Raw genomic sequence first — 22,575 nt, 5'->3', positions numbered from 1 at the left:
CGCTGACGTCTCACCTGATGAAGACGCTGAAGAGACTCGTCCTCGCCCACCTGCGACCGCTGGCAAGCTCATCACTGGACTCGCTACAGTTTGCCTACCAGCCCAGCATCCGTGTGGAGCAGGGGTGGGCACTCCTGGTCCTGGAGGGCCACCCTCCTGCATGTTTTCCAAGTCTCCCTGTTACAATACACCTGATTCAAATAATCAGATAATCACCAAGCTCTGCGGAAGCCTTACATTGAACCTGCTCATTTGAATCAGGTGTGTTGCAACAAAGAGACTTGGAAAACATGCAGGAGGGTGGCCCTCCAGGACCAGGAGTGCCCACCCCCAGTGTGGAGGATGCCATCATCAACCTCCTCCATACGGCCTTGCTGCACCTGGAGAATTCTGGGAGCACGGTGAAGATCACGTTCTTCGATTTCTCCAGTGCCTTCAACACCATCCAGCCAAATCTACTGGGGGACAAGCAGCGGCATGCCGCAGTCGACCATCACCTCACATCCTGGATTACAGATTACCTCACAAACAGGTCACAGTACGTGAGGGTAAAGCACTGTGAGTTGGACACGCTTCTCTGCAGCACCGGAGCGCCGCAGGGTCAGTCCTGGCTCCATTCCTCTTCACCCTCTACACCTCGGACTTCAACTACAACACCCCAACCTGCCACCTTCAGAAGTTCTCTGACGACTCAGCTATTGTCGGCCTCATTACATAGGGAGACGATAGGGAGTACAGGGCACTGACAAAGGACTTTGTGGACTGGTGCCAGCAGAATCACCTCCAGATCAACACCGGGAAAACCAAGGAGCTGGTGGTGGACTTCTGCAGGAAACAATCCTCACCTGCACCATTGAACATCCAGGGTTCGGACATTGAGAGGGTGACCTCCTACAAGTACCTGGGTGTTACTCTCAACAATAAACTGGAGTGGACAACAAACACGGATGCCCTAATCAAAAAGGGACAGAGTCGCCTCTTCCTACTCAGGAAACTGAGGTCTTTTGGAGTTCAGGGGTCACTCCTCAAGACTTTCTATGACTCTGTGGTGGCATCAGCCATCCACTATGGCATTGTCTGCTGGTCAGGCAGCATCACCACCCGGCACAGAAAAAGACTGGAGCGCCTTGTCAAGTGGGCCAGTTCTGTCGTGGGCTGCTCGCTGGACTATCTGGGCAACAGACGGACGCTAGCTAAACTAAAAGCTATGATGGACAGGCCCTCCCACCCCCTCCTGCCCACCCTGACAGCACTGGGTAGCTCCTTTAGCCAGAGACTATTACACCCGTGCTGCAAGAAGGAGAGGTACCGCCGCTCGTTCCTACCGACTGCTGTCAGGCTTCACAATTTACAGTGATCACATGTGAAAAAAAAAAAAAAAAAAAAACTGGACACTTGTAAATATGGGTTGTTGCAATATATCAAATGCACCTCTTGATTCTGTACAGTTTTTGTTCTCTTATGGAACGGTTTTGCACATTTACATCTGCACAGTACACAGTTGACATTTTTATTTTGTTATGCTTAGAATATCTTGTTTTCTATCCTTTCATCCCACCCCAACCCCATCCCTTTTCATTGCTGCTGTGGACTGCAAATTTCCCCATTGTGGGACGAATAAAGGTATTCTGATTCTGATATATATATATATATATATATGTAAAGTGTAAAGATGTTTTTATTTTATGCACAACTTTATTTTTCACTTCACTACTGTACAAAAAAAAACATGTTAGATACGCAATCCATGAACCCAACGATGGATTGCGTATCATGTTTTTTTTTGTACAGTAGTGAAGTGAAAAATAAAGTTGTGCATAAAATAAAAAAACTTTACGTCTTTACACTTATATATATATATATATATATATATATATATATATATATATATATATATATATATGGCCCGGTAGTCGAGTGGTTAGCACACCGGCTTCACAGTGCAGAGGTGGCCGGTTCGCGTCCCGGTCCGGCCTCCCTGTGTGGAGTTTGCATGTTCTGCCCGGACCCGCGTGGGTTTTCTCCGGGTCCTCCGGTTTCCTCCCACACTCCAAAAACATGCATGGCAGGCAGACTGACCACTCCAAATTGTCCCTCGGTGTGAGTGTGAGAATGACTGTTGTATGTCTTTGTGTGCCCTGCGATTGGCTGGCAACCAATTCGGGGTGTCCCCTGCCTCGTGCCCGAAGACAGCTCAATTAGCTGACATGTTTCGGCGAATACTTCCGCCTTTATATATATATATATATATATATATTGTGTGATGTCACGAGAGGCTGTGTCCTGGAGGGCAAATACATCTCCCTAAGATGGCTCCACCCAGAGAGAGTCTTGGCCCCACCTGGTGGAAGGCAGCAATTAAACCCACACACCTGCAGCTGATCAGGGCTTCATTGGAAAGCAGGGCTCTTAAGGCAGAGAGGCTCTGAGTGGGGAGCTTGGCGAAAGACAAGCTCGATTGCTGTGCTCTGTGGAGAAGTTGATTGCTGCGTGGAACTCATTGCCAGTTGGGACCACACAACTGGACACTGGATTTGAACCTAGCTAAGGTGGCTAGGCTACATGAGGAGGACGTCAAGAGGGGTGAGGCCTAGAGACTCTTGTAAAAGAACTCCGTGTTCAGTTTTTCCTCAGAAGAGACTTTATTTGGATTTAAGTATCAGAAGAGACTTTATTTTGATAGGTATTGGAAGAGACACTATTCAAACCTTTGTTGCTTGTGAATTCCCCCTGGAACCCTTGATTAAAACCTTTTGTTTGTATCCAAACCTGTTGTCCATTGCACTTCTTGTCCTGTCCCGCTGAGAGCTAGCCTCTCATGATATCACATATGGTGGAGGATGCGGACACTGGACAAGCGTTAGTAAGTGCATGGACATTGATGGTTTGTGTTATGTTTTTTCTAAATTGAAAATATCCTCAATTACAAAAATGGAAGACATTTTGAAAACCCTGCTTGCAAGTCAGGAAGCCCAATATCAGGCCAATTTGGCTCTCCTGGAGGAGCAAAAGAGAGCCAATGAACTGAAGGCAGAGGAATTGCTCTTGCAAAAACAAATGGCCGCCAAGAACATGCCACGGGTGAAGGCGGGTGATTTTTTAGTCAAAATGGGGGGGACGGATGATATTGAGGCGTACCTGCATACGTTTGAAGCAACAGCGTCTCGAGAAAAGTGGCCCAAGCAGCAGTGGGTGGGATTGTTTGCACCCTTCCTGACAGGGGAATCGCTGAATGCTGTCCTAGACTTGACCGCGGACAGAGCAGAAGACTACGACTATTTAAAAGCTGAAATTCTCAGCAGGCTTGGGCTGGACATAGTCGGACCTCTACCAAAAAGTGTTAGGGGACACCAGTATATTTTAGTAATGATGGATTATGCCACCCGGTTCCCAGAACCTGTCCCCCTCAGAAAGGCTACCACAAAGCAGATCGCAAAGGAACTGTTTGCTCTCGCCAGCCGGGTAGGGATCCCAAAGGAGATACTGACCGACCAGGGAAGCCCCTTTATGTCCAAGGTCATGAAGGACCTGTGTGTCCTGCTCAAGGTCAAGCAGCTGACAACCTCCATCTACCACCCACAGACAGATGGATTGGTAGAGCGATTCAACAAAACACTCAAGGCCATGATGAGGAAAGTTATCCAAGAAGATGGCCGAAACTGGGATCAACTGCTTCCATACTTGCTGTTTGCCGTGAGGGAGGTACCACAGTCTTCTACCGGTTTCTCACCCTTTGAGTTGTTGTACTCTTACAGGTCCCGGGGACTGCTGGATATCGCCAAAGAGGCTTGGGAAGAGCAGCCGTGCCGACAACGTACCCTCATCGAGCATGTGGGGGACATGCGGGAAAGGATGAAGGCCATTTATCCCATAGTGCGAGAACACATGGAAGCGGCCCAACGACAGCAGCAAGCCTCCTACAATAGACCTGCCCAGTCTCGAGAGTTCAAGCCAGGGGACAGAGTGCTGGTCTTGGTGCCAATGGTGGAGTGCAAATTCCTGGCATCCTGGCAGGGGCCCTTTGAGGTCATCGAACGCATAGGGGAGGTAAACTACAAGGTGAGGAAACCTGGTAAGAGGAAACCTGAGCAGATTTACCACGTTAACCTCCTAAAGAAATGGCATGCCAGAGAGGCGCTGTTCAGCGGTCTCCCCCCCAGCAAAGCTAAGGAACCGGCAAGAGAAGAAGTCCAGATGGGTCCAAGTTTGTCCCCACACCAACGCCAGCTGACGCTCGAATTGGTCGAGCGTAACCAAGACGTCTTCTCCTCCATACCTGGGCACACAGAGGTGGTGCAACATGAGATACGCTCCACACCTGGAAAAACAGTACACCAGCGTCCCTACCGTGTGCCGGAGGCCCGTAAGGTCGCGATTCAGGAGGAGATAAGGAAGATGCTGGAACTTGGTGTAATTGAGGAGTCCCAAAGTGCCTGGGCAAGCCCGATCGTGTTGGTTCCCAAGCCAGACGGGTCAATACGATTCTGCAATGACTATCGGAAGTTGAATGAGGTGTCTGAATTTGATGCGTATCCGATGCCTCGTGTTGATGATCTTATTGACTCCCTGGGACAGGCACGCTTCATCACCACTCTCGACCTCACAAAGGGTTATTGGCAGGTGCCCCTGACCCCAGCATCAAAGGAGAAGACAGCCTTCGCCACACCTGAGGGGCTCTACCAATACACTAGGCTCCCGTTTGGTTTCCATGGAGAACCCGCCACGTTTCAGCGCCTAATGGACCGGATTCTCACCCCCCACAAGAGGTACGCAGCAGCATACTTAGATGATGTCGTCATACAGAGTCCCGACTGGGAGAGTCACTTACCCCGAGTGCAAGCTGTGATTGACTCCCTCAGAAAAGCTCACAGCAAACCCGAAAAAGTGCAGGTTGGCATTTGGCGAGACCAACTACCTGGGCTACCCTATAGGACGGGGGCTGGTGAAGCCCCAAGAAGCAAAACTACGGGCTATACAAGATTGGCCCCAACCCCTTACCAAGAAGCAGGTGAGGTCGTTCTTAGGCATGGCTGGCTACTATAGACGCTTTATCGCTGACTTTGCTACTATAGCAGCCCTCATGACAGAATTGACGACCAAAAAACACTCCCGATTGGTGAAATGGAGCCCAGAGGTCGTAATGGCCTTCGCCAATCTAAAACAGGCGCTATGTTCCAGTCCGATCCTGGTGGCACCAGACTTCAGCAAGGACTTTATGGTGCAAGCAGATGAATCAGAAGTTGGTCTGGGGGCTGTACTCTCGCAAGTACATGGAGGAGAGGAACATTCCATCCTGTACCTTAGCAGGAAGCTGTTGCCCAGGGAAAAGAATTATTCCACAGTGGAGAAGGAGTGCCTTGCCATTACATGGGCGCTGGAGGCATTGCGCTTTTATCTCCTGGGACGACGTTTCACAGTGGTCTCTGATCATGCTCCTCTCCAATGGATGGCCAGGAACAAGGAGACCAACAGCAGAGTAACAAGGTGGTTCTTGAGCCTGCAGGCCTTTAACTTCTCTGTGGTCCACAGGGCTGGCAAGCGCCAAGGCAATGCGGATGCCCTCTCCCGAAGGGAGGCCTTCCTGGCCTGTTTCGCATCCTTCACCCCGCCGAGGACGTCGGTCTCAAGGGGGCGGATGTGTGATGTCACGAGAGGCTGTGTCCTGGAGGGCAAATACATCCCCCTAAGATGGCTCCACCCAGAGAGAGTCTTGGCCCCACCCGGTGGAAGGCAGCAATTAAACCCACACACCTGCAGCTGATCAGGGTTTGATTGGAAAGCAGGGCTCTTAAGGCAGAGAGCCTCTGAGTGGGGAGCTTGGGGAAAGACAAGCTCGATTGCTGTGCTCTGTGGAGAAGTTGATTGCTGCGTGGAACTCATTGCCAGTTGGGACCACACGACTGGACACTGGATTTGAACCTAGCTAAGGTGGCTAGGCTACATGAGGAGGACGTCAAGAGGGGTGAGGCCTAGAGACTCTTGTAAAAGAACTCCGTCTTCAGTTTTTCCTCAGAAGAGACTTTATTTGTATTTAAGTATCAGAAGAGACTTTATTTTGATAGGTATTGGAAGAGACACTATTCAAACCTTTGTTGCTTGTGAATTCCCCCTGGAACCCTTGATTAAAACCTTTTGTTTGTATCCAAACCTGTTGTCCATTGCACTTCTTGTCCTGTCCCGCTGAGAGCTAGCCTCTCATGATATCACATATATATATATATATATATATATATATATATATATATATATATATATATATATATATATATACACAGTGGTACCTCGCCTCACAGTTCGAACAAATCGGTTTTCGAACAAAATATTCGAGATATTCTTGCTTCGGCGCTCGAACATCAATCGGTGTTCGAACGGCAATACGACGCGTGAGTGCGTACGGGAGGGTGGGGAGCTGAGCGGCACAAGGGTGTATCGTTCTCTCCGTGACCAACTGTTGTCGCTTGCGGACGTGCTGCGTTTTGCTCTAGCGTGTAATATAGGTGTACGAAGAGTTTTAGCCCCTAATCATGCCTCCAAAGAAAATAAGTGCTGCTTAAAGTGACAAAAGAAAAGTAATGCGTACAACTATTTCATTTAAGAATGAAATAATCGCAAAATATGAAGGAGGTGTGCGAGTATCTGATCTGGCGAGGGAATAGAGCATGACGAAATCTACGATCAGTACGATATTAAAGAATAAGGAGGCTGTGAAATCTAGTGATGTGGCCGTGGGAGTGAGAGCAAGTGTCATTGGATAGATATTTTAAGGGAAAAGAACATCCTGTAGCCGAGTCATACGTAGCTGTCACGTTCCGAGCGAGAGTGACGGCAGCTGACTCGTCGGAACGTAGTGGAAAAACAGACACGTACTACCCAAGCAGGATGTTTATTCACAAATCAAAGAAAACACAGCGAGTAAGAAGGCAGGGGGTGATCCGACCCGCTTACTACGCCAAAAAGCAAATGGCACAAGAGGGTGCAAAATTACGCAATCCCGTAAGATCACATAAATTTACGGGACGCAGGGAAAATACCTCGGACCGGATACACTCGCGCATCGAAGGAAGAGTCCAGGTATGCTGGCGAGTTGAGGCAATCATCCGGCATTGGCGAGGTGATCATGCACCGTATAAATGCCCCGTGTCCGTGGTTAGAGAATGACAGCGGGTGGAGAACGGCCGGAAGAGGCAGCACCACCCCCTCCCCTCCGCTGTCAACTCGCAAGTGACAGGAGCAAAGAGATGGTTTCGGTGTTCGAAGAAAATCGCTTTTCGAACAGGGTCCTGGAACGAATTATGGTCGAGAACCGAGGTACCACTGTATATTGTCACATGCTAGTTGACAGCTGGGCGGGGCCTCCTTTCCCGACCTCCGCCAGCTGCTGTCATTTCGGTGATCTCAGACATTGGGACATTTAAACCAGTTGCTGGCACTCACCCAGTGTCAGAAGATACGACGCCTCGCGCTTCGCCCATGCCTTGAAATGCTAACAGTACGAGAGTTTGCTTCGCCCGAGGTATTTATTAGCCGTGATCGCGTAAGTCTGCTACTTTCGAGATCGTGTGCTGTTTTGCACCCTCGTGTGCCTTTTTATTTTCCCTGAGCTTGTGAGGCTGGACGGATCGCCCCCGCCCGCCCACTCGCTGTGCTCTGTTTTGTGATTTTTTTGTTCATCACGTTTTTTCCGGGTCCGCATTATCTCGGACCCGCGCCTTTTGTTAATAAATCCTCTGCCAGCACCAACGTCTCTGCCGCCTGCTTAGGGATCCTCCCCATTCATTAACGTTACGACGAGTCAGCTGCCACTGTCGTGTTCGGAACGTGACCTCAACTTACGAACTTAATTGGTTCCCAGACAGAGTGTGTAAGGCGAAAAGTGTGTATCTCAAAAAAAATAAAATCCCATAGGAAACCATTAAAATGGGAATAATCCGTTCCCGGGTTTCCATAAAATATACTTTTCAACGAAGTAAGCCTTAAAACTATACACAACTTACTTTATCCTATGTATAATAAATGTGCTATTGTATTGTAATGAAAGAAATACACTGCATTGTATAATAAAGTCACTTTATTTACATTTGTGATGGTCATTGATGGCTCTTAATTGACACCTGTTGCTTTCTGACTTGTAAGGTCTCACGAAACTGAGGCATCACATTATCATTCATCATGTTGATGATTCTCATAGCCTTTTCTGGATGGAACTGTTCAATAAAAGCCTGCACATCAACTGTTGAATGGCCTGCTTCTGCTTGTCCTCGTGAAGGCAAATCAAATTCTCGGGGTTGATGATCTCATTATGGTCAGCAACAAGCTCCTCGATGTCATCTGCATTCACTTTGAGTCCCGTAGGTGCTGGCAGAGATTTTATGGCAACAAAAGACGTGAGTCCGATGATTACACGGACGCGGAATAAAACGCGACAAAAGAAGGCGGGCGGGGCGAATAAAATGGCACACTCGCGTAACAATCACCTTGTGCAAAGCAAACTGTTGGATTTGCCAGCACAAGACATAGCGATGCGCTTTCATCGTAATCATGTCACTGGTGAGGTAAAAGTGACTCGTTGAAATGAAATGAAATTGAAGTGTCAATTTAGCGTAACTATTGACACGCTGTTCCGGTGTGTGTGAAAACTCTAGCTCTGATTGGCTTACCATGACACATGACTCTACCCTTTAGCCAATCACAATCACTTCTATCGCATCTTGACAGGGGGTGTGTTCAAGTGTAGCAACACAGAAACGTTGGCAAGTGTTTGTCCCTGCTCATTCAGCCGTCATAAGAAGAGTCATAAGAAGTTGTGCGCTATTCTCGAACGTGAACGCACCCCAAGTATTGGATGACAAATAAACAGAGCAGAGTAGATGTGTACGGCTGGTAGATTCTTCAATTTATTCATAGTAATGCACCACATTTGAACTGAGGCTGAACACGAGCCTGTGGTGTTTGTTTTCCGGTCCCATAATAGTAAAATTGTATCAGCAAAAAGCTCCTCGGAGGCGATGGGCGTGTGAATTCAGAGAAAGGGGGTGTGGAAAGGAACGCCGGCTGGAGCGCTGTTCGGTCATGTGCTTCCGCCGAAGATCACTCCGCCAGATCCGAAGGTCGTGTGCTTGATGGACCGACCGGCCGTGGTGGGTGTGTATTATGAAAATAGTGCTTATTATAAGGCTTCATAAATTTGACGTTCGTATGATGAAAAGTTCGTATTATAAGGCGTTCGTAAGTTGAGGTCTCACTGTATACAAACTTTTTCCGGGATACACACGGAGCTGCCTCAATGAGTGATGTGTCGTTCGCAAACGAGCCCGTTCTTCTAACAACAAAATGGCAGGCGACTGTTTTTGTCCTCTATTCCCCGCCCCCAGTCTTCGGTTAAAGTCACGTGATTGGTCAAGAATGCAGTGGTGATGGGGGTGGTGGTTTAAACATTAAAGAGACAGGCGGTGATAGAGAAAGAGTGAAGCCGCTCTTCAAAAAGAAAATGGCTGTGGACTTTTTTGTCCTCTATTCCCCGCCCCCAGTCTTCGGTTAAAGCCACGTGATTGGTCAAGAATGCACCAGTGAGGGGAGGTGGCTTAAACATTAAAGAGACAGGCAGACGACAGTGAGAGAGTTTCAACTTTGATAGTTCAAAGGCTGAGTGTAGACTGCAATGTTAAAATATCCCATCAATCAGGCTCCACAAACAACCCGCACAAGCCATCTGTACGTTTGATGCAAAAAAACTATCAACCCAGCTAAACAGAACACAATTGATAAGGAACTAGATAAAATTATCACAGAGAAAGCACCTCCAAGGGATCATTCCTCAAGATGGTGAAAGAAGAAGGTTATGTTCCTCATCAAGTGCGTGCGTGTGTACGTTATCTGTTACATCGATGAAAAGGTTTCTTCAGCCGCCATCTGTACTTCTTTCAAGGTGTCGGACGTTTCGCTTCTTATCCAAGAAACTTCGTCAGCAAACGAAAGTCTTACTGGGAGTTTAGGCCCTATATGTATCCCTCCTGTCCAGACATGGCGGTGCCGGACTCTGCTCTGATAGGTCCCTGCTCTCAGGATGGGGGGAGCAGAAGACTACCCCGCTGCAGCTGCTCCACTGATAGTTCCTATCGTTCTGACTAACGACAGGCCTGATTGCCCCACTTCGACCGGTATCACCTCATCAGTACTGATTCTTGGATAAGAAGCGAAACGTCCGACACCTTCAAAGAAGTACAGATGACGGCTGAAGAAACCTTTTCATCGATGGACCACTCCTGTACGACTGAGAGCTTACACAGACGTTATCCGTTACAGCTTTTCAAGGCAATTGCTTGTGGTGCATGGATTAGATGCCTGCTGAGTATTCCGTTTGCAGTCAGATCAACAAACTGGCAGGCACAAATACCAATGGAGATGCCCCCAGAGACGGTGATAAGTTATTACTTCCCTAGAGAAGGAAAAATGCCACAGTGTTGCCCTCTAGTGAGCACACAGCCTTAATATTTTTGTCTCCCTCTCGAGCCTTTAAACAAAATGTCACAACATAAAGCACAAATAGCATATGCACTGAAGTGTGAAATATATTTATAGCATTAGTCCTCACACTGAAGAGGTACAATTCCAGCTCTGGCCTCCATGTTTGGCGTATGAATGTTCTCCCTGGGCCTCTGGGCACTCTGGTTACTCCCACATTCCAAAAACGTGCACGGCAGGCTGATTGAACACACAAAATTGTCCTGAGGTGCGAGTGTGAGGATGGATGATTGTTTGTCTCTGCGTGCCCTGCAATTGGCGGGCAACCGGTTAAGGTGTCACCTGCCTACTGCTCAAAGACTTGAGCACTTCTGGCGACACTTGTGAGGATAAAGCGGATCGGAAAATGGAAAGATGGATGAATTAAGGCACAGGTGCTAAAATCTGAGCCAAAATTTCATATTTTTGGATGTCAACCACAATAAAAGTCATTATTCTTGACTTCAGATTTGAAAACGAGTTATTCATTAATTTGCTGTGTGCTCTATATGTAATATTTGAAGGGATTTAAACATTCTAATTGGTTCCTCAAATTCATAACGGGCCTCGAGAGGAAACCATAACTACAATGTGGCCCGCGGCAAAAAATGACTTTGACACCCCTGAATTCAGGGGACAAATTAATGAAGTTAATGACAAGAAGGTGCCTTACATCTGATAAAATGTGTTGCAATGTTTTTTTTTTCATACTAATAGTTCACTGGTTAACGCATATTTGTACTGCCTTCTTATTAATACCTCTATCATGATAATACCAACTGACGACAGAAACAATAAAAATAGGAGCAAAGAATAGAAATAGGAGCAAAACTTCATCTACCTGTCATGGAGTTTTCTGAAGTACTGAGCTGTTCTCTTAACTTGTCAACGTCATCTGGGTGGACTTGTTCGTAAAGAGTGCTGCCAAACCACTCGGACTGCGGATGGTTCAAGACTGGCGTCACAGAATCAGAGACGTAGATGACACGTCCTGTCTCTGCCGCCACCACAAATAGAAAGCCATCCGCTGCCTCCAAGATTAGATGCTTCAGTTCCTATCATACAAAACAGAATTTACATATTTAAATGCACAAATATACAGTGAGAGGACGGACGACAGTAGACAGCAGTACAAGGATATGCAGCGCACGTTTAAAGTAAAGGTGGCAAAGGCCAAACAAGAGGCCTATGATGACTTGAATGCTGGACTGGACAGCAAGGAAGGCGAGACTGATCTTTACAGGCTGGACAGAGACAGAGAGACAAAGATGGTAAGGACCTGCAGCAGGTTCGGGTGATTAAGGATAAAGATGGCAATGTATTAACAGGTGCCAGTAGTGTGAAGGCAAGATGGAAGGAGTACTTTGAAGAATTGATGAATGAGGACAATGAGAAGGAACAAAGAGTAGAAGACGTGACTGTTGTGGACCAAGACGTAGCAAACATTAGCAAGGATGAAGTGAGGAGGGCGCTAAAGAGGATAAAGGGGGGGAAAGGCAGTCAGGCCTGATGATTTACCAGCCAAGGCATGGAAGTGTCTTGGAGAGGTGGCGGTGGTGTTCCTGACTGGGTTATTCAACAAGATCTTAGATGGTGAACAGATGCCTGAACAATGGAGACGAAGTGTACTCGTGCCCATTTTTAAGTACAAAAGAGTTGTACTACCTCCAGAGGAATAAAGTTGATGAGCCATACAATGAAACTCTGGGAAAGAGTATTCGAAGCTAGACTAAGAGCAGAAGTGAACATTTGTAAGCAGCGGTATGGCTTCATGCCAAAAAAAGAGTACGACAGATGCAGTGTTTGCTTTAAGAATGCTGAAAGAAAAGTACAGAGAAGGTCAGAAGGAATTGCATTGTGTCTTTGTAGATCTGGAGAAAGCATACGACAGGGTGCCCAGAGAAGAACTGTGGCATTGCATGAGGAAGTCTGGAGTGACAGAAAAGTATGTCAGAGCGGTGCAAGACATGTATCATGACTGTAAGACAGTTGTGAGGTGTGCTGTCGGTGTGAAGGAGGATTTCAAGGTAGAGGTGGGACTCCACCAGGGGTCAGCTCTGCGCCCCTTCTTATTTGCTGTGGTGATGGACAGGCTGACAGAGGATGTTAGACAAGAATCTCCTTGGACCATGATGTTTGCAGATGACATTGTGATCTGTAGCGAGAACAGGGAACAGGTGGCTGAGAAAGTAGAGATGTGGAGATATGCCCTGGAAAGGAGAGGAATGAAGATCAGTTGCAGCAAGACGGAATATATATGTGTGAATGAGAGGGATCCAAGTGCAAGAGTGATGCTCAAGGGAGAAGAGATAAAGAAGGTGGGGGATTTTAAGTACTTGGGGTCAACTGTCCAGAGCAATGGAAAGTGTGGAAAAGAGGTGAAAAAGTGTGTCCAGGCAGGGTGGAGCGGCTGGAGAAAAATGTCAGATGTGATGTGTGATAGAAGGGTTTTAGCCAGGATGAAAGGAAAAGTGTATAAAACAGTGGTGAGACCAGCCATGGTGTTTGGACTGGAGACAGTGCCACTGAAGAAAAGACAGGCTGGAGGGAGCAGGGCTGAAGATGTTGAGGTTTTCTTTGGGAGTGACCAGGTTGGATAGGATCAGGGATGAGTACATTAGAGGGACAACTCATATTACAGGCTGTGGAGAGAACGTCAGAGAGGCCAGACTGAGATGGTTTGGACATGTCCAGAGGAGAGAGACCGACTATATCGGGAGAAGGATACTGAGCCTTGAACTGCAAGGCAGGAGACCGAGAGGAGAACCGAAGAGGAGGTTTATGGATGTGGTCAAAAAGGACATGAAGGTAGCTGGTGTGAGAGAAGAAGATGCACAAAACCGGAATAGATGGAGGACATTGATTCGCTGTGGCGACCCCTGAAGGGAAAAGCCGAAAGGAAAAGAAGAAATGCACTAATATAATCCTACACAGCGACAAAATATAACAAATCTGATTTTTTTTAAATCGTTTTAATGGAGAATTTAATTTAATCACATAATAAATCACAAAACACTTTTCAGATCACAAAAGTTTTCAGATACAGTATTGGAATGAGTTGGAATGTTTTAGAGAGAGATCACGAAAACATTCTGCAGATCTAATTCGCTTTGTAGCTCAATGTTTTAGAATAGTATAACATGTTTAAAAAGCCATTCTTGAAAATACCTGTTCAGTCAGAAATGAGGGTTTATAAGCCCCGTCGGTGGATGTGTTCCCAGTGCCCCGCATTGATTTCATATGAGAGACAGCCATGCGCAGAATGGTCAATTTGTCAGGTTTACGGGCCAGAGCGCTGCAGGTAGGGACCATGTCTGACAGCTCGGTGATGTACTGTGTCATTTTATTGCGTCTGCGTCGCTCAATTTCACTGTGGTTCTCTCTAAAATACAGAAAAAAAACAGTTAGTATGTGGCGTCACCGGTGCGCACCGCAGCATTAATGTCTTTCAATTCCTTGATCTCCTTGATGTGCGTCTCACCCTGACGCATATCACACGCTTGAAAATGGTATAAAAGGAGCTGTCGTGGGATAGAGAGAATCAGACTCATCTCGGACTCACAGACTCAAAGAGACTTGCAAAGACCCGCACAGGCACGCCCGGCTCATGCCGAGCGTCGGACCGACATCACGGCACGACTTGCTCGACTCCACGCCACGATCAAGCTCTGCGCGTCACCTGCCTGGGAGATCTGACAACAAACCTACGCACAAATAAAGAGAACCATCAAACTCTTTATTGGCGAGCTCGCCAGGAGGATTTTTTTCCCTCCTCCTCAGCCCAATCAAGCCTCCAAATGGAAAGGACAAGATTTCCCAGCCGCCCGTGTACCCGGCAAGACCCGTCAAGCCGAGCTCCCGATGGGCCGCCACCACCCATGGCCGCCCCGCCCCACCGTGAAATCTGCCGCACCCTGATGGCCAACATCGTCCAATTCGCCTGGCGACTCTGCAACTAGCTACATCGTTTATGTCCACGATCGGACATCGTCGGACATCGCTTATGTCCACGATCGGACTTCGGGAAGACGCTTCATGGCCGACTCGGCCGCCGACGTCAGCGTGCTTCCTCAGCGTCCTGCAGAGCGCCATGGCAGCGCGATCAACACCGCAGTCGCCGATGACCGGCCTGTCCGTGCCCGGCAGCATGACCAACCTTCGTCCTCACACTCCCTCATCGATTCCCCGACTCGACCGACCCCAGGTGAACGACTCCGCGGTGAGAAGACCTTCCGGAATTGACTCGACGGCCACGAGGAAATTTTCCATTGATCGACTCAAACAGGCAGTCATAGAGCACACGTTGCGCGTGCTCCCGTACAACGACTTCAGGCACCACCAAAACTTCCTCGGCACCCTCCCCACCGACGCCTACCATGCCCAGTGATCAACCGTCACCGTGCCTGACCTCTCCGTGTCGCAGAATGACTTTGTTTTTTTATTTATTTTTCCTTCATCGCTTTCACCGACTTCGGATCCAGGAGGGGAGCCCTGTGGCGTCACCGGTGCGCACCGCAGCTTTAATGTCTTTCAATTCCTTGATCTCCTTGATGTGCGTCTCACCCTGACGCATATAACACGCTTGAAAATGGTATAAAAGCAGCTGTCGTGGGACAGAGAGAATCAGACTCATCTCGGACTCACAGACTCAAAGAGAATTTGCAAAGACCCGCACAGGCACGCCCGGCACGACTTGCTCGACTCCACGCCACGATCAAGCTCTGCGCGTCACCTGCCTGGGAGATATGACAACGAACCTACTTACAAATAAAGGGAACCATCAAACTCTTTATTGGCGAGCCAGCCAGGAGGTTTTTTTCCGTCCTCCTCAGCCCAATCAACTCTCCAAATGGAAAGAACCAGATTTCCCAGCCGCCCGTGAACCCGGCATCTTCACAGCAAGACCCCTCGAGCCGAGCTCCCGATGGGCCGCCACCACCCGTGGGCGTCCCCACCCCACCGTGAAATCTGCCGCACCCTGATGGCCGACATCGTCCAATTCGCCTGGCGACTCTGCAACTACCTGCATCGTATATGTCCACGATCGCACATCGTCGGACATCGCTTATGTCCACGATCGGACATCGTATATGTCCACGATCGGACATCGTCGGACATCGCTTATGTCCACGATCGGATTTCGGGAAGACGCTTCATGGCCGACACGGCCGCCGACGTCAGCGTGCTTCCTCAGCGTCCTGCAGAGCGCATGCTTTAGATCTGACAACGAACCTCTTTACAAATAAAGAGAACCATCAAACTCTTTAAGTACACTTGAATAGGTTTCAACTAAAATGCACTTTGAAATGAGTCAAAAGACAGCACATGACGAATCTCTGTTGAACATATGTTATAAGCATGTTTCAATGAACACATGAAAGTCGACAATGGGTCACCAGATCACACCAAGTGTGTCGGCAACCAAACCAAACAGGATTTCATGGATCTTATAGAGGTTATATACAGAGGTGCCATGCGGAGGAAAATGATTGTCCAGACTCCCATCGACCCCAAAAATATTCCCAAATATGACCTGTTCTACCATGGGATTAGAAATCAACAGCTACCTCATGTAAGACTTGTCAACCACAATCATGTTTTCGCTCTTAGACAAAAGTTGCCGGTTGGTAATTGTTACAGGTTGAGCGAGAACTACATACTGATTCTTTTTTTTTTATCAGAAATATGTTTGAAGCAGCGTCCCATGTAAACGACAATAAGTATTTTTTTTTATTTTAAATTTGAAAACTAGTTGGAATCGAACCTGTGCACTGTAATGTCATTGACTCGGTTTAGCTCTAGTGTTCCAAAAAGTTATCTTAGATCCAACTGACAAGTTAGATGTCTATTGGCTGGCTAGTTGGCTGGATATCTATTAGCTATCTATTATTATAAAGCTATCTAGCTAGCTATCAATTAGCTAGCGAGCTAGCTTTCTACCTATATAAGTGTTTCCGGGTTGAGTGAACGCTGCCGCTGCTCACCCTTAGAAAAACTTAACGTGACGTAAAGTGACCTTGAGAGTTTTGAAAGGCGCTTATAAATAAAATGTACTAGTATTATTATTATTATTAGCTAGCTATCTGGCTATCTGTTAGCTACCTATCCAGCTGGCGAGCTATCTATTAGCTGTCTATCTTGTTAGATGGCTATCTATGAGCTATCTATTATCTAGCAAAGTGGCTATCTGTTAGCTATCTAATAACTACCTAGCTAGCTTTTTATTTATTTGAGTTATTCCGGGTTGAGTGAACGCTGGCGCAAGTGGCTGCCGCTGCTCACTCACAGTAAAACTGATCCAGTGACTGTAAAGTGACCTTGAGAGTTTTGAAAGGCGCTTACAAATGAAAATAATTATTATTATAATGAAACCAAATTTTTAACGATTTCTATTGTACAAGACAATGGAGCGTGTATATTGATTTTCCTTTGACGGCTAGCAGTCATAGAGTACATTCGTACACCAGAATAAGTCAGTCAGAAGGCTGCAGTTGTTTTGAGAGGATGGCCAAGAAATTATGAGGAATCATAAAATGCTGCTTCATGCCACCCAAAATAAAAAAAGCATAATCCAGAGGGAAAATATTCTAATCTATTTTCTGTCCCACTTACACTCATTAATAATGTTCCAGTTTAACTGTAGGCCAGTTCAGAACTTGCCCCCTGTACAGCCAATATCATAGCTATCCATAAATCGTTTTTTCCCCCAAATGTGTCATATATGGTAGTAAAAAAAATCGACATGTCTCCTAATTGTTAACATTTAACATTTCTCGACACATAAATAAGAGCCAAGAGCAGTGATGTCCAAACTTGGTCCTGCTAGGGCACAGAGATGAACAACCATCTTTGCTCACACTTACACCTAGGTACAATTTGAAGTGTTCAATCAGCCTGCCATGCATGTTTTTGGAATGTGGGAGGAAATTGGAGAACCCGGAGAAAACCGTAGCAGGGCCAGGGAGAACATGTAAACTCCACACAGATGCCAGAGGGGGGATTTAACCCACGACTGTGCATTGTGAAGTCGACCAATATAAATAATAAATAAAAAGAAAACCTTAAGTCCAGAAAATGTAAGCAACTCTTGGACGCAATAGTCAAGACGACTACTTTAACCTATGTAAGTTTCTGTTAATCCTGTACACTTGTACTTTTACTCAAGCATTCATTTCAGGTATTCTCTATCGGACTACATCTAGGAGTGGTTCACAGAAAAGGTGATCTACCCCGAGCTGTCGATGGTGAGAGCCGTCCCTTTAAAGTCGATCACCAGATTTCACTGTTCCGAACATTGCATATTTAATGCAAAGATAATACCCTAACTAAGAACTGTCATCTTGTGTGTGTGTTATATATTTTGAGCAATCTATAATAGGCTTCTGGTTTGTGACATGTCTACACCCCCATGTAAGGCAGAGAGCTTTATTATCATAAGAAGCACCAGTTTCAGTAAGTGTTACTTCCAAATAAACTGATCTATTAGTAAAAAGTCACTTCAAGCCAGTATGTCAACATGAAATGGATAAATATTCTTTGCCACAACACAACACAAACACTGTGTAGCGCTCACTTCTTCTTCCCTTTGTCTGCAGTTACCTGTCACTGACATACCAGTACTTGCACAGAGTCTGATATTGGGATATAAATATCCCATGATTATTCACACAAATGTAGTTGCGATATTCCCATGTTTTGGAAATGCACTGCTCGATTTGACATTGTCACATTTGAGTGTTATGGGTGGTGATCATGACTGGAAAAGTGATGCTCGATCCGTTGAACTATAAATGATCAATCTCCCATTTCGCATTCATAATTATTGATTTAAATATGGAAAACAAGTCGCGACCTGACTGTCTATGTGGTTGACTGATTCTGTGTTCACTTAAAACAGGTCAAGAAATTAAATGTAGAACGGAATATTTACGAATTATAAGATATTCTCACAAAACATTCATGTAAATGGTGCATATACTGTATTTGTGGATCTGAAAAACACATAAAATGTGTAAATGTTTGTGGAACTTAATTTACAATTTGTAAAATCGCTTCAAATGACTTCTACTGAGCATATTTTAATAATAATAAATAAATAATACATTTTATTTCAAGCGCCTTTCAAAACACCCAAGGACACTTTACAATAAAAACAATAAAACAAAGCACATAACAATAAAACCATAACTAAAATGATACATAATAAAATAGCAGATAGAACTATACATTGAAAGCAATTTTAAACAAGTGGGTTTTGAGATGAGCCTTGAAAATAGGGAGGGAGTCAATATTGCGGATGTTGGATGGAAGAGAATTCCAGAGTTTGGGAGCGGAGCGGCTGAAAGCTCTGCATCCCATCGTGGTGATACGGGCAGAGGGCACATAGAGGTGAAGGGAGGATGAAGATCTGAGGGACCGAGAGGGAACAGAGATTTGAAGCAGGTCAGAAAGACAGGGAGGGGCAAGGTGATGGATGGCTTTGAATGTAAACAGAAGTATTTTGAATTCGATACGATGTTTAACAGGTAGCCAGTGGAGTTGCTGGAGGACAGGGGTGATGTGGTGAAAGGAGGGGGTTCTAGTGATGATCCGGGCTGAAGAATTTTGGACGAGTTGGAGTTTATGGAGAAATTTCTGGTTGATACCGAAGAGAATTGCGTTGCAATAATCGAGACTGTGGATAAGGATAGCAGTGGTGTGAGGGGTGAGAGAGGGACGGAGACGGTTAATATTACGGAGGTGGAAATAAGCAGACTGAGTTATGTTATTTATATGGGACTGAAAAGATAGTGAGCTATCGAGGATGACACCCAGGCTCTTGACCTGAGGGGAGGGGGACACGGTTGAACTGTCAATGGTGAGAGAGAAACTGTTAGTTTTATGGAGGGTGGATTTTACATAGATTCCACCACATATAGCTATATTTTACGTTTTAAGACTCGCGCTGAATATTCCGGAAGTCTTGTTTTTGAATTGGTGACGACTCCTCACGTCACGTCACTGAAGGAACGCCCCTGAGAAAGGACACACTGTCAGTCCTTTCATCACCTCAATGCATTTTGCGGTACTTTGTTTGGTCTGATAACTTCGTGTTGATCCATGTTGATGGCGAAATTAGAAAGAAAACAACCTTGTGTGTTGCACCGAGCATCTATTTGATATTCGTTGACAAAAATTGTAAGGAATTAATCAACCCGTTTCCACGGAGCTTTGTCGCCATCTTCTACCTCTTTTGGGTGCTACATCCCCCCCACCCAGAGACCACAAAATGACACGGAATAAATTCTTTAATCGATTGCAAACATGTATGCCTTCCTCTTCAGAACTATTTGAATCATATTCATAACTGGATGAGTAACAACAAAGCATGTTCTCCGAATCTGAACCATTGTTTTGATTCTCGAGCAAGGCAAGACGTCTTGGTGTGACACCACGAACAAGGGGGCGGGACCTTCTGAAACTGGCCACTTCCGGGTTCAATTTGAAGTAGTTTTAGACACTTTAAGTCGTTTTTATTGGTGTTTTGCATTTGACTTAAAATATACTGAGTGGTTTTGGGTATTTTAGATGCTATAAAACATTTTTCTGATGTCAGTTAGGAAACAAAAAAGTGATGTCGGTTGTCCTTTAAGTGTGATTATGAGTGTGAATGTTCACTTTTTTTTTCTTTCTGTAATTGTATTTACATTGTATACCAACCTTTCTCCCCGAAGGCATCTGGGATATGCTCCAGCACGCCTGCAAGCCTTGTGAGGATTTGCGAATATGAGAATACATTTCAGACAAATCTCCTCCTATGGTCTCAAAAAGTGACAAATGACATTTTCAAACATGTAATGCAACTGCAATTGCAAAAAAACAGAGTGCACTTCTTCTTGTGATCAACAGAGAGCAGTTTGTCCCCTATACTGCCATCATTCACCTGACAAGAAACCACTGTAGAGATTTTTTGCAGATGAAATAATAGACTTACAACTGACAGAATTAGTAGGCGGAAAAATAGTGTGGAGGAACAAAACAGATTGAGACAATTGAAACTCACTAGAACAGCTGAGTCGCCTACCAAAAATTAAAAGATGACCATTGTGCTCTTAATGAATGAAAGCAAAATGATTTATGAAGTTCATTTTCCTCACCTTGAAAATTTGCTGGGTCCTTCTCCATCCTCATCCTCGAAGTCCATTCTGAAAAAGAACCACAGGAAAGTTGTATTACCAATTGTAATACTCAGAGCACAATACTCAAGTACCAACATTTATGTTTGCTGTTTACTGGTTGAGATCAGTTAGAAGAAGAGTACAAATAATGTGTTTTAGTTTATGCAAATGAAAAAATGTATGTATCGTGTAAAACTACCGGAACATCTCACCTCGTCTAGACCAAAAATGTGCTATATTAAAATCATACTGACAGAAGGGTTGTTTTCAGAAAGACATTTATTCAGCTGTGACAAAGTGGGGGATGTGTGTGAGTGTCCCATTGAGACACTTTGTAGATCATCAAAAAAAGAAAGAAAATGAAAAAACATTCAACACAAAAGGGCATCCGGTACGGAGATATCAATCGCTATCATCATCTCTGTGGACCATTTAAAATTGCAAAATAAGAAAGGAAATTGTAATTTTGAGGATATTGCGCACATTTCAAAGGTCAAAATCAAAACTTCTCACCCTATTATGGAAACAAGAAAATAACATTGCTAAAATATCCATGATATATTAGACTTTCCACTTGTATGCTCAACAATCTTGGAACGACCAACAATTTACATTGTATGCATATTTTCAGATGGGCTGTAATATATTGGCAGATTTTATGCCAGTGACAGGCTCTAATTCATGTCTGCTATCCGGCCCTGAGTACATTAAACATTCAGATTCGCCTGGCCCACACCATTTGTAATCGACATTAGAAGAAATGATGCAAATAACGTGGGTACATGAACACCTATTACAGCTCTGATGTCATTTTTAACTTAAATTTCCGGACTACAAAGCGTACCTGATTGTAAGCCGTATCCACTACATCTATAAAGGAAAAAACAATTTTGTATACACACAATAAATCACAAGTGCCTGTATTGTAGCATTAGATATTGGCGAAAAATGTGGCTACACAGAAAGAGGATTCAATGTTTAATAACTTGACACATGATTCTCACTGTTACTCTTTCTGCTCAAACGCTCCCTGGGAGCCATTGGAAACATCTTTAAAAGTGCTGCAGGGATGCATCTGGGAAATTTAAAGAGTGCTAGTTGGCCCCCTTGTGTCCAAAAAGGGAGAGGGCAACCGGTAGAACAACGGAAACACAGAACCACGCCACATAACCTAAAAAAAGCTCTAAAAGATGTCTCTAAAATAAAATAAATAAATAAATAAATAAATAAATAAATAAATAAATAAATAAATAAATAATGTTGAAACAAAAATGTTTCCTGTGAGAGCATGTGCCACTAAAAAGACAGCGGCTTTCGAGGTTCTGAAAAATAGGTTTTTGATAACGGACACTCACACAGTGCAACGTGGCATCATCGACATTGGCTCTGTTGCAATGAGCGTTTTAAAGGTGCTTTTCTTTTTAATAAGTGTTTATGCATGAATGCCCATTACCCATTCCCCAACAGTTTAAAAATGTCAATTTCCAAACTGCCCTTTCTTTCTAAAATACTGAAAAGGGTGGTGCACATGCAGTCAAAAAAATCTTAGATGAACAAAACATCTTGGATGTCTTCCAGTCAGGTTTCAAGATGATGCATAGCACAGAGTCTGTCCTATTACGCGTCTCTCATGACATCCTCATGGCAAACGACACTGGACTAGATATGTGTTTCTGGATTTATTGGTTAAACTGCAGCATTTGATACAGTGGATCACAGTATTTCGTTGACTTGTTTGCAGCACTTGGTTGATATTGGCGGTAGCATTTTTGTTTGTTTTAGTTCTGAAGGAACTGCTTATATTTCGTCGAGTGAAGCCTCTACCATGGTCTTCTAATGTTCTCAATATTTCATCAAAATAATGTCTTCCGCCACATTTAGTCTGGCCTGTATAACATTCTCATACCCACAGTGAACC

At 45.2% G+C, this 22,575-nt stretch overlaps 1 protein-coding gene across 1 annotated transcript in view; it reads right to left on the bottom strand.

Moving 5' to 3' along the window:
* arnt2 (aryl hydrocarbon receptor nuclear translocator 2) overlaps positions 1-22,575 on the bottom strand; it is a 111,280-nt gene that overhangs the window by 58,868 nt on the left and 29,837 nt on the right. Inside the window, exons 3-5 of the mRNA XM_088991757.1 lie at positions 20,637-20,684; positions 13,669-13,882; positions 11,342-11,555 (exon numbers count right to left, since the gene is read on the bottom strand). Of these exons, the coding sequence (XP_088847883.1) occupies positions 11,342-11,555; positions 13,669-13,882; positions 20,637-20,684 (476 nt within the window). The remainder of the gene's footprint in view (positions 1-11,341; positions 11,556-13,668; positions 13,883-20,636; positions 20,685-22,575) is intronic.

The sequence above is a fragment of the Hippocampus bargibanti genome, linkage group LG03, assembly GCF_051943395.1.
Source record: "Hippocampus bargibanti isolate YZ-2025 linkage group LG03, ASM5194339v1, whole genome shotgun sequence".
In the NCBI taxonomy this organism is placed as follows: Eukaryota; Metazoa; Chordata; class Actinopteri; order Syngnathiformes; family Syngnathidae; genus Hippocampus; species Hippocampus bargibanti.
The sequence above is the reverse complement of the archived record's forward strand: the minus strand, read 5'-3'. Positions and strand labels throughout refer to the sequence as shown.